General features: G+C 47.5%; 1 protein-coding gene across 1 annotated transcript in view; it reads right to left on the minus strand.

Moving 5' to 3' along the window:
- Positions 1 to 16,473, minus strand: part of LOC132447843 (ephrin type-A receptor 5) — a 111,016-nt gene that overhangs the window by 42,181 nt on the left and 52,362 nt on the right. The window contains exons 4-5 of the mRNA XM_060038835.1: positions 1,301 to 1,456; positions 444 to 782 (exon numbers count right to left, since the gene is read on the minus strand). Of these exons, the coding sequence (XP_059894818.1) occupies positions 444 to 782; positions 1,301 to 1,456 (495 nt within the window). The remainder of the gene's footprint in view (positions 1 to 443; positions 783 to 1,300; positions 1,457 to 16,473) is intronic.

Raw genomic sequence — 16,473 nt, forward strand, 5'->3', positions numbered from 1 at the left:
CCCCTAGCTGCTCCTTGATGACCTGTACTGTACTATCTAACCCCTAGCTGCTCCTTAATGACCTGTCTCTGTACTGTCTAACCCCTACCTGCTCCTTAATGACCTGTCTCTGTACTGTCTAACCCCTAGCTGCTCCTTGGTGACCTGTCTCTGTACTGTCTAACCCCTAGCTGCTCCTTGGTGACCTGTCTCTGTACTGTCTAACCCCTAGCTGCTCCTTGATGCCCTTTACTGTACTGTCTAACCCCTAGCTGCTCCTTGATGACCTGTCTCTGTACTGTCTAACCCCTCGCTGCTCCTTGATGACCTGTACTGTACTGTCTAACCCCTAGCTGCTCCTCGATGACCTGTACTGTACTGTCTAACCCCTAGCTGCTCCTTGACGAACTGTATCTGTACAGTCTAACCCCTAGCTGCTAGAAGTAGATATGAGTCAAACCTACCCGCCTGATTCGTGGTGACGTTGAGTGTCACATACTGCCGGGCATGGTCATTGGCCAACAGTGACACGCCGTTGACAGCGTCCAATAGGAAGCTGTAGTTGGTGTGGGACTGCAAGTCCGCCACCATCACCGAGGTGTTGGCCACGCCCACGCGCCGAGGTAGGAAGCGCACGCTTGCGCCACACTCCTCTAAGCCCCGCCCCTCCGGCAGCACCCGGCGGCACAGGATGTTGTAGCGCACGTCCTTCCTGCCGCCAGTCTCCACTGGAACGGACCACTCCAGAAAGACACTGGTCTCGTTGACGTTGGAGATGGCGTTACGGGGAGCGGAAGGGGGGCCTGAGGGGGGAACCACACACACATACACACACACACACACACACACACACACACACACACATACACACACACACGCATACACATGCATACACACACACACAAACATGCAAACACGCACGCACGCACACACAAACTCAACCACACACACATATACACACACATACACACACACCCAACCACACACACACACACACACATACACACACACACATACACCAAATAAAGAAAGAAAGCAAGAAAGAGCATCTCTTAGCTGACATTATAGATATATATATACTGAGGAGACGAGGAGAAAATAAGAAAAGGGAGGAGAAGAGAGGAGAAGAGGACAATGAAAGGAGAAGATGGCGGAGAAAGAACAGGATATGTTGCATGATGATAGAAGAACACAATGAGAAACAGCAACACAACCTGCCCCAATGTGCACATGCAACATATCAGAACAAGATCATACATACTGAATATTAAAACATACAACGCCTTAAAGCCTGTTGCTAAAGGCCCTCTCTGGGACTCACGTGTGCACGCCATGTTGGCGGGGTCCGCAGGGTTCTTGTAGTATGCAGGCTCGCAGCTGCAGACCCGGGCCCCGGACTCCCTGGCCCAACTGTGGGGAGGACACTTACTGCAGCCTCCCGCCTGGAGCAGGGAGCGATAGAACCCTGGACCACACTCTGAGGAGAGGAGAGGAGGAGAGGGGTGGAGGAGAGGAGGGGAGGAGGGGAAGGGCGGAGAAAGGGGCAGGCAGGGGAGGGGAGGAGGGGAGAGGTGAGGGAAGGAGGGGAGGGGAGGAGAAAGGGGCGGGCAGGGGAGGGGAGGAGGGGAGAGGGGAGGGGGGGAGGAGAGAAGAGAAGTGGAGAAGAGAGAGGAGGGGAGGAGAGGAGAGGTGAGGAGAGAAGGGGAGGGGAGGAGAGGAGAGGGGGGAGAGGAGAGAGGAGGGGAGGAGAGGAGATGGAAGGGGTAAAGGGGAGGGGAGGGGAGAGGAGAGAAGGAGAGTCGAGGAGAGGATAGGATATGATAGGAGAGCGGAGAAGAGAGGGGAGGAGAAGAGGAGATAAGAGAAAGGGAGAAGAGAGGGGAGGTTTGGTTTTCAAAATCCCTTTATTGCACAACTACAAGGAGAAAACAGATCACTGTCACATCATCACTTCAGCAATGCCAAAAAAAACTAAAAAAACAAAACAGAAACATCCCTAAAATACAAAAAACAGAAAACGTGTTTCCCTAACCACAGAGCATAAAACCCCTCCAACAGCCCATATGTGACTGAAGCCCTGCATATCGTCCATCATTTGATAATAGGCATGTTCCACCCTCAGTCGGGCCTTCAGCAGGCCCTTCAGAACCAGCACCGGCTCCACACTACCGATACTCTGAACCCGGTTCCTGCGTGTTAGCCAGATGGCCAACTTGGCAGAACCAGATAAAAAGTTCACCAATGTGTGTACAATCTTCTTCTGAGCACAGTACTTTGGGTCAAAAATAACCAAATCAAAAGAAAAATCCCCTAGACCCTGAAACCACTTTTTTAAAAGCTCAAACCATACTGCCAGCCGAGGACACTGAACGAATAAATGCACCAGGGTCTCAATCTGAGAGCAGAAAATACACTCCTCCCCCTGCTCTGGATCCAGGTGCGCTCTGTATCTGTTTGTAGCTATTGCTCCATGTACAATCCTCCACTGGAGGTCTGCTGTCCGTTTTTCAACGGGCAGCTTGTACAGAGACCGCCAGCTGCCTTTCGGGGAAACGTCTGGACCAAAAAAATCTGTCCACCTCGACTCCTGCAAGCCTGCCAAAGAGTGCAGGTTCAGAACCTTGGAGCAGATTTGGTACAAATCCTTCATCCCTGCAATCTGAAAAGTCTCCAGGTGTGGGGTTGTGAGAGACAGCAGCTGACCTCCTCCCTCCTGCCACTCCCCCACAACTGGGGTGATATACAGAGCGGGGAAACTGTACTCTCCCTCTTCGCTCCACTGGTCACACAAAGTGCGTTTTTTTGCAAATTCTCTCAGAGGTTGTTGCAGGGCAGCACAGACTTCCTCCACCACTCTGCTGATCAACCTGATGGAGGTGATGTTACTTCTCTCTTTCAAGGCGTCCACAGATGTTGCCGTCATCTTCATCAGATGGCCCAGCTTGGTGCAGCTAGCCTCTCTAAGACAGGCTCGCAGGCTGGCAGATTGCAGTGTTTGAGTCCTTATAAGGGTCATTATAAAACAAAGGTTCCTCAAACAACCACATGCCCGGAGTCTCATTTGTGGCACGTGCAACCTTAAAAATCTGCCATGCCTGCAATACCGAGCTATAGAAAGGTGTCAGTCCAGTTAAGTCCACATCCTCAAGCTGTAGAAGGAAAAGCTGTTTATTGTAGCCCAATCGCCCAGCTCTCTCCAGCAGCAATCGAGCTACGTCAAACCAGCTTGGGCCGCAATTATACAGCAGCCTTTGTGCAGTCTGAAGTCTAAAAGAGGCAATTTTTGCCTGGATGTTAATCAGTCCCTGCCCCCCTTCAGCCACAGGCAGGTAGATTGCTGCTGCCCGGACCCAGTGCCGGCCAGACCAGAAAAAGTCCAGGATGACTCGCTGAACGTCCTCCATCAGGCCTCTCGGTGGCGTCAGAGCAATCAGCCTATACCAAAGAGTCGAGGCGACCAGGTTATTGGCCACCAGAACTCTTCCCCTATACGACAGCTGGGGTAGCAACCATTTCCATTTAGACAACCGAGCGCACACTTTCTCCTTAACTCCCTCCCAGTTCTTGTTTTGAAAACCCTCAGTGCCCAAAAATACTCCCAACACTTTCAGGCCTTCCTTCCCCCACTCAAGACCTCCAGGCAGACTGGGCACTGCCTGAACCCTCCACTGTCCCACCAATATGGCTTCACTCTTTGCCCAGTTCACCCGAGCAGATGAGGCCTTTTCATACAGGGACAGGGTATCCTGCAAACATTGAACATCCCCCTGGCTGGAGACAAAAATATTAACATCGTCTGCATACGCAGAAACAGTAAGTGGACGATCAAGATTATAGGACCCCGGCAGTGAGAGACCACTGAGCAGACCTCTCAACATGCACAGCAAGGGCTCAATAGCTAGGCTATATAGTTGACCGGAGATAGGACAACCCTGTCTTATCCTTCGCTGAACAGGGATTGGCCGACTCAGCCCTGCCCCCATCCTTACCATACATTGAGCACCATTATACAATAAACCAATCCAGGCCAGAAAACCATCACCTATACCAAAAGCCTTAAGTGCAGAAAATAAATAAGAGTGATCCACCCTATCAAAAGCCTTCTCCTGGTCCAAAGAAACAATACCAAAATCTACATTATGGGATCTACACACATCAATAATATCTCGAATAAGGAAAATTTTGTCCATAATTTTCCTATCAGGTACACAATAGCTTTGGTCAGTATGTACAAGTATTCCCAGGATGTCCTTAGGTCTGTTGGATAGGGCTCTGAAAAGCACCTAATAGTCAGTGCAAAGAGAGCAACCGGCCTCCAGTTCTTAAGTAAGGCCAGGTCTCCTTTCTTGGGAAGCAGGGAAAGCACAGCTCGCTGACACGAGACAGGAAGCGATCCTGTTCTGAAACACTCCAATAAAACCCCATGTAAATCATGTCCAAGGGTATTCCAGAACCGCTTGTAAAAGTCAGTGGAGAGACCATCAATCCCTGGTGCCCGTCCTGATGCCATCTGATTGACAGCGGCTGTCAACTCGTCCAGAGTCAGCTCAGAGTCCAGAGCAGCTTTCTCTCCTGATATGAGCTGAGGAAGCCCCTCCAGGAGCTCCTCACGGCACTCCATGCTGCACTGTTCTGCCCCAAAGAGGTCAGCGTAGAAGTCCATCGCATGGGTCCTCATCTCACCCGGACTGGTGGTCACTCTGCCTCCAGGAAGCTTGAGGCAGGTCATCTGCTTCCTCTGTGCCACCGATCTCTCCAGATTAAAAAAGAAAGAGCTTGGGGCATCCATATCCTTTAGCTGGAGGAAGCGAGACCTGACAAGAGCTCCCTTCACTCTCTCCTGCAGGAGGGAGCTCAACTCCAATCTCTTCTCCTGCAGCAGATGACCCGTGGTGGGATCCAAAACCCTATGTGACCCCTCTTCAATGTTCCTAATACTGGCTTCAAGCTCCTGAATTGCTGCCTTTATCCTAGCAGTCGAGTGGGAGGCATACTGCTGGCAAAACACACGAATTTGGGCCTTACCAACTTCCCATCACAGCTTCAAAGAATCAAAATCTGCTTTCCTAGATTTCCACTGCTGCCAAAAACTCTCAAAGCTTTTGCAGAAAGTATGGTTCTGCAGAAGTCTACTGTTAAAAGACCAGTAGGACCCAACCCTTTCACCTGGCGAAATGATCAAATCTATGCTGACATAGATAGACTTATGTGACTGTGGACTAATCTAGAGCTGAGACTTTTGGAAATGTAAATCCTATCTAGTCTAGCTGCACTCACCCTGTTATTGCGGACCCTCACCCATGTGTATTGCCTGGATTGCGGATGTTTGACCCTCCATGTATCCAACAGATCCAGGTGTGCGATGACACCACTAAGGCTCTGAGATGACTGTGGGTGGGGTTCTTCACTTGTTCTGTCTATAGTAAAGTCCAGAGTGCAATTAAAGTCCCCGCCAAAGATTAGATGATCGTGCTGGTAATTCCCCACCTCACTTTCCAGCAGGGCGAAAAAACCCACTCTTTCTGTTCATCGATTTGGGGCATATATGTTAGCAAAGCAGAACACAGAGCCCTCTATTTCTGCCCTGACAAACAACAGCCTGCCCTTCACCACTTCAGTAGAAGATAAAACCTTTACATTGGCATCTTTCCTGAACAGAACAGCTACCCCGGCACTAAGATTGGTGCAATGACTAAGGGTACATGAAGCCTCCCACCATAAACCCCAATCTATCTCGTCTGCTGGATTAGTATGCGTCTCTTGCAAAAACAGCACATCAACCCTTTTTTGAGTGGCGACTTCAGAGATTAATGCCCTTCTGTATCTCCCTCCACCATTGATGTTCAAATACCCTATTTTAAGGCTCTGCATAGAGGTCAGAGAAGAGAAACAGATAAAATGAACAAAGCAAGGAACAATTAAAAGAGGAAAAACACAGTGTGGTACATGATATTGTTAAGTTTTAGTCTTTTTTAGCAGTTTTACCTTTTTTCGCTTTTCTCAGAATTGTAACAGGCTTTTTGAGGCGAAAGCGCTTCTTTTCATCCAAGAGGTCAAAACCGACCAATCTTTTCAGTAAATCAACAGATCTGATGAACTTATCAGTGTCACTGAAGTAATCATTTAGTCTAACAGACTTTTTAAATGTCACATCCAGAAAATGATTTATCTCCTCTAAAGAATGTGTTCCTGATGGAAGCTTGACCTATACTAGATACTGTATCTAACTCAGAGTCATACTCCATGTCTTCTCCTTCACAGGATGCCTGACTATTTAACATACCCTGTCCTTCATTGGTGATCACAGTGGAATCTCTGCCAGTACAACTTGTGGAAGCTGCTTCCGTTCCTGCAGACTGAGAACTGCTCAGGTTCTCCGCAGCCACAGGAGCCTGCTGTTTCTTAGGCTCACTCTGTTCCTCCCTATCCAAGTCAACATCCTCAGAATATGGCACCGGTCGCACCGAGCCAGCGGCCCCGGCTGCCACGTTCCCAGCACCGGGATCCGCACCCGCATCCGCACCCGCCAGCACTGGACCCACCAGCCACGGACCCAGCACCGGACTCACCAGCCGCGGCCCCGGCCGCGCACCCAGCACCGGACTCGCCAACCGCAGACCCGGCCGTGGACTCGCCAGCCGCAGACCCGGCCGCGGACTCAACACCGGACCCGCCAGCCGCGGACCCAGCACCGGACCCGACAACCGCGGACCCAGCACCGGACCCGACAACCGGGACTCAGCACCGGAGCCGCCAGCCGCGGACCCACCGGAGCCGCCCGCCTCATCAGCGGAGCGAGCCGCCCCCTGTTGACTATGTGGACACGCAAAGCGTTTATGTCCCACATCTCCACAATCAAAACATTTGAACTGACCTGAGCTGGCGTACACCATATAAAACCCATCACCGTGCTTCACTCTGAACGACACATCGAGTGTTTGTGTCGGCGAGTCCAGGAACATAAACACCTGCCGCCTCAGAGACTGTACGTGCTTCAGTTTGGGATCCTTACATCCCAAACTCACTGTTTTAAATCCACCGGCAAACTTGCCGAACCTACGGAGCTCGTTTTCAAACAACTCGTTCGGTATGAACGGCGGAACACCGGACACGGTGATCCGCGTTGATGGAACCAACAGCGGGGAGACCTGCACGAATAGGTCCTTAATAAACACGCCACTCTCTACCAGCTGATATACAAGGGGCTCTTCTTTCAGGAACACAACCACTGCTTTATTCGTTCTTGATGCAAAAGATAATTTATCATGACCTACCTGCTCACCGACAGCCAACAGAACTTCCTCCACAGTAACGCTACTATCCGGCGGGACTATCCTAACTCCCTGCCGAATAGACGGAGGTGGCGTCTCGGAGGACGCCATTCCTCCTGAAAACCTCCCGACACAACCACTGATCACTCGCCAACACAGTAAAGATATTAATAAATCGTACCTGATCATGCACATAGAACAGACGGAGAAACCAGGGAAAAAACGTGAAAAAGGGACAGCAAACAATTCAAAACTCCGCGCCACTCGCACCCCCACCACCGCCGCTCACACTCACACACCGGAAACGGAAACGGAGAGGAGAGGAGGAGAGGAGAGAAAGGGAGAAGAGAGGGGAGGAGAGGAGAGGAGTGGGGAGGGGCGGAGAGGAGAGGGGAGGAGAGGAGGGGAGGAGAGGAGGAGACAAAAGGGGAGTAGAGGAGAGAAGGGGATGGGAAAGGAGAGGGGAGGAGAGGAGAGAGAAGGGGAGAGGAGAGGAGCGGCGGATAGGAGAGGGGAGGAGGAGAGGGAGGGGGGAAGAGAGGAGAGGAGTAGAGGAGAGGAGAAGGGAGGAGCCAGGCAGAAGAAAGCAAGCAATCGAAAGAGTTAAAAACGTGAGGATACTTCAGGGATGCAAACAGATGAAGGGTCAAAAAAGTGAGTACTTAATTCGGTAATTAAATTCGGTTGAAATGCAGTCCCGGTAATTTGTGTTCGTCTTCTGAATTAAAGGCCTCTCCAGATCCTCCAGATGATGGAATAGGACCGGGGACAGGCGTGTAAAATTGGTGAAAGCTGACATATCCCCGACTTCCAGCTCTCTACACAGATTGGCGTAGGCACCCTGTTTCCAAGTACCCAACTGCGGCTCCATATTCTTGGCTTTATAACTCGCTGTCTTCTCCTTTTCATGATTAAAGCCACAGCAAAAACTGCGACCATTTCGCTCTCACTAACATAATTAGGCCTGTTTATAATTAAGTTATCGATCTCCAAGTAGTAGTTGAGCCGATGGTGAACAAAGACAGATCAAACTGAAATTCAACTAACGGAAAATGCAATGTATCCAACAACGGGTAATCAAAACTAACTGTAAGCTCCAGCTATTTACTCCAATGCAGCTGTAGTGGAGAATGACAAAACACTAACTCTAGCCTACTCTCAAGTAAAATAAAAATAAAACTAATTGCAAACCTAACTAATCGCAAACCTAACTAACCTAACCTACGCAAATTATGATGTTGCGGCTCTCAGCTGTGCCAGAGCGTTCACAGTTGCTATGGAAACCACCTAGCGTCGCAGCGCTTTGCAGCCAGTGTGAACGGCCCAGTTTTAGAACTTCGCAGCCCGTCTCGTCGCAAGTTGCAAGCCGTTGCAAGGTGAATCTTTAGTCTGAACTGGGCTTAATGCACAACAGTTTCGACCGCCTGTTTCATTCATCATGTAACACACAAGACCGGAAACCATAGCAACGCCGGTAAACAAACCCCGAGAAGCCCAATCCCTGTGAGCTCCCCGCGCTACGGCAATCCGGAGGCGCACAGAGCTTTTGGCCGTGATATTATATTTAAGCAATAGATCACGCCAGGCTGTGGTATGTGCTCATTATACCACAGTGGTATAATGAGCACATGCCACTGACTGAAGTGATCTATTGCTTTTATACAACGGTTACTGTTATGGCGAAACGAAAGTCATAGAATACAAATACAAATACAAATAGTTCAGGTGCTGGTGAATCTTGTCTCTGTGATTGGACGGTAGTTCTGCGGAAGTGGTGTGGGCTACCGTAATGATTAATATACGGGCGCAAGCTCTATTTCTCCGCTTGATAGTTTTTGAACGATCTAGATAGCAGAAACGGTTAGTCACGGGAATGAGGAGTGCGCATGCGCATGAAAGTTCCGGCGCAAATTAGACCCCCCCCCCCCCCCCCCCCCAAACAAAAACTCCTCGGATCTGCATGAACCACACAAGTGACCCATTTGGCCGTCAAAAAAGTGAGTCTCACTTAAAAAGTGAGCTGTTTGCATCCCTGAAACTATGAGATCAGGGGCCTGGTCTCAGATCCCAAACATGGGGTTCTTTCAGTCATGAAGCCCCTGGTTGTGTGTGAACCAGACAAAAGCAAGGGTCTTCTACGTGAGGCCTGATGAGGGAGCAGACGGATCCCAGGGGCCTCCAGCTGAACTACTCTCAGTCTCTGTCTTCAGGTTCCTCTCACTGGTAAATAAAACACATCCTCAAGTTCCTTATGGACAGGGTATTTCCTTCACATATCAATCCTGCAAGTAAGCAGACATACGCATACACACACACACCCACACAGACGCACGCACACACATACATGCATATATTAATTGCATGTCACTTAGGCCTATGTCAAAAGACAGGCTTACACCGAAGGAAAATCGCTCCCTCACACACACACACACACACACACACACACACACACACACACACACACACACACACACACACACACACACACAGCTTATTTAATAGGGGCATCCGGGAGGGGGGGGGGACTGCATCAGAATGTAAAGATGCTGGAATACATCAACAACCTCCATCTCCATGGCAACGACCAAGACAACCAATCACAGATAGATCACTGCTTGTCATCCACTCCCCTGACACAAATTAACCTATAAGACTCCCCATACACATCAACACACAAACACGCACAGAATCGTGTACACACCACTCACACAGACACATATACACTCACACCAAAACACATCCGTAGAAATATTTGACATGTAGATGCAGCAATGGAATTTAGTTTTTTATAATGCACAGTTAAAGATCAATAGGTCCACTCACACGAGACAACAGATTAGGCCTAAAAAAAAAAAAAGTTTGGTTCCTGTTGGTTGTCAGTTGAGGTCATGGGTAGGTAGGGAATTTATTTTATTTTTTTATTTTATTTTTTCCAGCGGCAGCGAATGATAGGTAGGTTGTTTTAATTTAAAAACGAGAAAATTCGCTCATCCTTGTACAGAATGAAGAGGTGCTGTACCAAAACGTGATTCTAGTTTGCATAAAAAAAAAATATATATATATATATATACATTTTTTTTTTAAAGCTCATAAAATAATTTGGGTCGCACATAAATTGACAGGGTCGGTCGGAAACCGGAACCAAACAAAAAAATTTTTTAGGCCTTAAAGCAGAGCAGCAATGGAGAGAAGAGATGAGAGGAGAGAGTAGGAGAGGAGGAGAGAACAGGGTAGGAGCAGAGAACAGGAGAAGAGAGCTATAGGGAAGAGCCAACACCTTTTTCTTGGGCTGATGCTGATCACCAGTTTTTTACAGGAATTATAGGCAAGAATAGTCAGTTTTTTCACAAATTCCTTCAGTACAACATATAAAGGTTTGGTTCACCTATTACGTAATGAAGCAAGCATAATCATTTTCTCCCTATGTTATGGAGCAAGCATAATAATTGTCTAATTGTAAGCCGTTCTCACACATGTTCTCCGCATTTTTGCCGTATTTGTATATCAGGAGATTCGACCCTGAGGGTGATTCACAATTGATGGTGATTCATGCTTTATATGCTGATATCAATATTGTTTGGACATCAGAGGGTTGTTCCACGAACGGAGGTTTAACAAACACTGAGTTAACGCTGAACTCTAGGTTGATTGACCCTGTGCCGACCAACCCAGAGTTTTCGGTTCCACAGCAGCGGTTATGCATTAGTTCAATCAACTCGGGGTTGGTTAACACAGGGTTGTGCAAACCCTGATCGATATGGCGAAACGGGCCGCTTATTTCAATGAAATGGAACTCCAGCTTCTCCTGGAGAACTATGACGAGTAGAAGGACATTATCACAAGAAAATGGAACGCTAAAGCCTCTGCAACCCGGAGAACCAAAGCCTGGCAGCAGATTGCTGGCCGCGTAAATGCGTTAGTTACACGTCAAAAGCATGATCCTTAATATTTGAGCCATGAATATATAAATATCCCAGTTAAGCATTCTTAAAGATCCTACCACATAACCCCTTTCTTCTAAAAAAATATGGACTCCGATTGCTTCCAAGCGGTCAGCGGATCAAGTATAAAAATGAAGTATAAAAAACATACAAACTGGTAAGCTTTTCCCACCATCGTATTGGTATAAATTTAAATAAGCTATTTTTTTAAGCCAATCGTGAAAAGGCCGACAGTCGGCAGACTGGATCTGGCCCTCAAATTGTCTTGACCCCGGTGGAGGAGCTGTTAATAAACATAAATTCAGGGCGCCCTGGCATGGAGGGGGTACCTGGAGGTACCTACCACCTCAGAGAGTCAGGGGCCATACCCCACTGGTTGAATGTAGGTTTTTGTGTTTTCTTGTATTTTAGATTTTTTTTGCCTTCGAAGTAACACATGTAAACCGTGTGCTTGCCACAGCGCATACTATTCCAAATGTTTCTTTTTTTGGTAACTGGGTAGAAAACCTAAAAGTGACAATTCATTAACTTCACAGATCAAGATGGATTAGTGCTTGTAATGAAGCCGCCGGCTACGATCGAACATTCTCCAGTGGATGCAAGTCCGTTAGGACTATTTTATACTTTATGTTGTAAATGCCTCTCGGCATAGTACTCAGACAATATTGCTCTTTGTATGATAGGAGGGCGATACAAATCTTGGATGGGTCATCTGAAACGACTGCGATGTGCTCAGCATCTCCAACATTATAGCCTAGATAAAACTACCATTTGAAAAAAACGGAGGGCTACGCAAATAGTCTGGAGTGAACTGAGGCCAGGTCCTCGATTGGTAGTGTTGGCTATGTAAGGCTATTTAAATATATTAAAGATTTGCGCGAGAATCTATATCTCTCCACTCCAGCAAAAAGTCATCCGATATGCCAAGATGTCGAGCCGTGGTCTTATCAATCGCTCCCGGTGGATTGTATAATTTGCGCTCCGATATCAGCAGTTCTCTCATCAAAAGGCCATTGTGAACACATGAAATCTGCGGTGAACGCCGGTTGAAATACCCAAAACCGGGTGATGTTTCAAACTTAACCTGCGCAAAACCTGCTCCGACCAGGGGGGTATACCACGAACCTCGCTGAACATACCCAGGCTTTCTTGGGAAAACCTGGCTCGACAGAGCCGCAACTCGCAATCAGAGTTAAATGGTACCACGAAGCTCACTTTAGATTCAATTAGTTGAACCAGGTTTTCCGCTTTAGGTTCAATGCGCGTTCATGTGAAAGGGGCGTTTTTTGCGTCATTTTTCTCACCTTTACGATAGATCAAGCAGTCTATATGCGTATAAGTGAAATGATTCTGCATATTGTCTATAAAATAACTATGCAAAATGCAGAATTGTTCGCCATTAATCCAAATAGAATGATGATGATTTAAAAATGCATAAGCAACGTCCATCCTGCCTTATTCTATCATTTAGGGAATTCACTTTAAATACACCCCATGTAAGAAATGTATCGCATGTTTTCAACCGCTGAGAGGTAGCGGCTGTAGCGTAGTGGATTAGTATAAGACCCGAACGCCAGCGACCGGGTTTCAAATTCGCCGGTCTATCATCATGCATTTTACCCCCATAGATGTGGTGCCAGCACGGCCTTGAAAATATGGGTTCAAGTTCGAAATAAGCACAAAAATATAATTCCATAAGCTTTAGTGAATAAGTATTCCATATGCATGAGAATTGGGACTTTTTAAGCTTCACATAAATTCGCGTCACTTGGGAGTCGAACCCCCCGCGCAGAAATTCAAGACTGACGCGCAAACACCACTCTCGCACTCTGTCACGGTGACACAATGCGCATCAGTAAGTATTGTCTACATAAGGTCCAAAAGGACGATCAAATAACGAACACCCTCTGATGAGAATCTGTATCTCTCATGAAGAACCCCAATTTCGTTGTTTGCACAATGACAATAAAGTCTGAAATCTGAATATCGTCAGACAATGCCAAGGGATCGGTTCTGTCGCGTAAAACCCTCGGTCTCCGGAGAGACGCCTGTACGAGAAGTGCGCCGAGGTCCACGGGAACACCCACAAATGGTGACGCCATTGTCAGAGGCGGGGCTAGGAAGCTGCGCACGCCGATTTAAGTAGCCGATCTCCGGCTAGACTAAGCCGAAAAACTGCTCCCGACCAGGTTTGGTTGCGAGCATAAGCAGGGGCGTATCAAGCTTTCCAAAAGTGGGGGTGTTCTGGAATAGGCGAAGAAATAATCATTCCAAATAGCGATGATCAATTATATGAACTTTTACATACATCCAGGCCTACAAAATGGAAGAAATGCGAGCAGATACACTGTGTGTGTGTGTGTGTGTGTGTGTGTGTGTGTGTGTGTGTGTGTGTGTGTGTGTGTGTGTGTGTGTGTGTGTGTGTGTGTGTGTGCGTGTGTGTGTATGACTCATTTGTGTGTTTGTTACACGCACACACACACACACACACACACACTGTGTGATAAAGCTGAAAGGAGCTTCAGCAGCCTCTGAAGGCTGAAAACATGGATGCGAAGTACAATGACACAAACATGTCTCAACAGTGTAACCGTGTGTTATGCACAAGCTGGATCTGTTGGACAGGAAAATGATTGCAGAACAATTAGTTTGTCATAATGAGCAGAGACAAAACACATTTGTAAAGCCACTTGAGGCTGTTGCATGAATGTTCAAAAACTGTAGCTCTAATGACATTTGGCTAGAGCATTTGTTACTTGTATGTAGTGATGTTGTTATGTAGAGTGATACACCTTGTAGATTGAAGTGCGTTTTCTCAAGGTTTGAAAATGACGAATCGCACGAGGATCTCTACTCTCCGTAAAGGCTACCTGTAGCCCTAGTCAAACCTGTGCATCCCAACCGCGGTACTAGCACTCGAAACAGATAGCCTATAGCTTGCAACTTGCAAGCACGTCAGTGTCTGCAGAGGGAGAGAAGTCAACTTACTTGTTTTCTCTTGAAAAAGCCGTCTATAGTCCCCTGTCTTTTTCTTTTAGTTTTCGGCATCATTGGCTATATTGCACGAAAAAAGAGAACAGTTTTAAAACTAAAGTAGGCTTAGTTCCAGTCGGAAGAATGAATGGGATCTTATGCTAGGAGGTAACTAGCTCTTGAATAGAGAGCCATGAACCTTGCGTCTATTAATGATTAATAATTAATCGCTTTAATCGCTTAATATGCCTGAAAATGTTGCCTTCATTACAGGCAGTGAATGATGCTGATCTAAAACAGTGATTCAATTCTACCTTTTCATTGAAGGCGTCAAGTCAGTATGCAGCACGAAGTTAGGCACAGCAATCTGTGAGAAACTGCTTGAATGACCGCGGTCACCGCGCTGAGCTCTCAGGCAGTCGGGTATGGAAAGCCAAGAAGGCCACAATCCGGACCTAGATTGGCGCGGTAAAAGTGCAAAACCGTACGGAATCCGTACGGATTCCGTACGGTTTGGCAAGAATTCCGTACGGAATCCGTACGGAATCCGTACGGTTTCCGTACGGTTTCCGTACGGATTCCGTACGGTTTTGAATGACTAACGCCTCGTTTCCACATACGTATGTTTTTCGTATCCGTGCTTCCGTAAATTTACGGAAGGAGTCGCTAGTGTTTTACGTACGGGCATTACTTTATTTACGGACAAAAGATGAAGGAGTTCAAGTGCCTCGGGGTCTTGTTCGCGAGTGAGGGTACTATGGAGCGTGAGATTGGCCGGAGAATCGGAGCAGTGGGGGCGGTATTGCGTTCGCTTTACCGCACCGTTGTAACGAAAAGAGAGCTGAGTCGCATGCAAAGCTCTCGATCTACCGGTCGATCTTCGTTCCCATCCTCACCTATGGTCATGAGGGCTGGGTGATGACCGAAAGGACGAGATCGCGGGTACAAGCGGCCGAGATGAGTTTTCTCAGAAGGGTGGCTGGCGTCTCCCTGGAGACCTCGGGGAAGAACCAGGACTAGGTGGAGAGATTATATCTCAACACTGGCCTAGGAACGCCTCGGGATCCCCCCGTCAGAGTTGGTCAATGTGGCCCGGGAAAGGGAAGTCTGGAGCCCCCTGCTTGAGCTGCTCCCCCCGCGACCCGACCCCGGATAAGCGGATAGGAGACCGGTACTTTGGAACATGAGGATCGACATATGCAGAGATAAAAACAAACCAACCAGGCTTGGAAAGAGATCGCCGAGGAGTTTGGCCTGCCAGGTACTTAGCCTACAAGTTTTGTGAAAAACATAAAAACTTTCATACGGTATCTCCGTAAAACGACGGCGAAAGTTCAATTTTTTGAACGTATATTACGGACATACCGGACAGAAATTTTACGGAGGGGAGGAGTCTCGGAGGAAAAACGGACATTACGGAGAATCACATAGGAATGAATGGACTTTCGGTCGGAGACGGTTGAATCGCATACGAGAATGTACGTATGTGGAAACGAGGCGTATTAGTCATTCACTCCGGCTATTAGTTATTCACTCCGGCTATTAGGTATGCAGAACGAGCCCCTCCCCTTCTTTGCTTGACCACTAAGTTTGAAGGCAGTCTAACCAATCAGTGAAGAGAAAGACCAGACTAAAGTAACGCATTGTCGAAACTAGAGCTGCAGTGCCTCCATGTTTCGCCGTAACATAAGGCTGTGTTGTCTTTACTAGTTTCACTACAATGTAATGACCACCACTAGCTAGTGGAAAATATATTTGTGTCTAGTACAGTGATATATTTGTATATGTTAGGCTATATATTGAGATGGCAGTGTGCGAAATACCCGACAATATTCGGGGATGTCCTCATCCCCAGATTGTTCTCGATTACATAACATGAACATGAACTGAATAAATGCCAGGTATATAGCATATCGGAAACGGGCACACAATCAGTGCATTTGCAAATGAGAGCCTGCAGTATGACCGATCTTGTGACATTATTTAACCATCCATCTACAGCTAATACGATCAGACAGATACATCATTGATCACATATAAGCCCATTACAAGCCCAACATCACCACGGCAGGTGCGCTCTCTCTCGCACATTCACACAATCACTCCAACTTCTCCAACTCCAAGGCAAGACTGTTTAACTAAGACCACAAACAACCACAACTAAACAGCCTATCACAACAATCAGTTCATTGCGTCTATCTTCTGTTTTGCGCACATGGCTAATTTGCATACTCGCACATGACTGTCGGCTCTGCTTGTCAAAAAAATAGAACGTAGGCTATTTGTGAATAAATGCTTTTCATTCTGAA

This window comes from Gadus macrocephalus, chromosome 19, assembly GCF_031168955.1.
Source record: "Gadus macrocephalus chromosome 19, ASM3116895v1".
In the NCBI taxonomy this organism is placed as follows: Eukaryota; Metazoa; Chordata; class Actinopteri; order Gadiformes; family Gadidae; genus Gadus; species Gadus macrocephalus.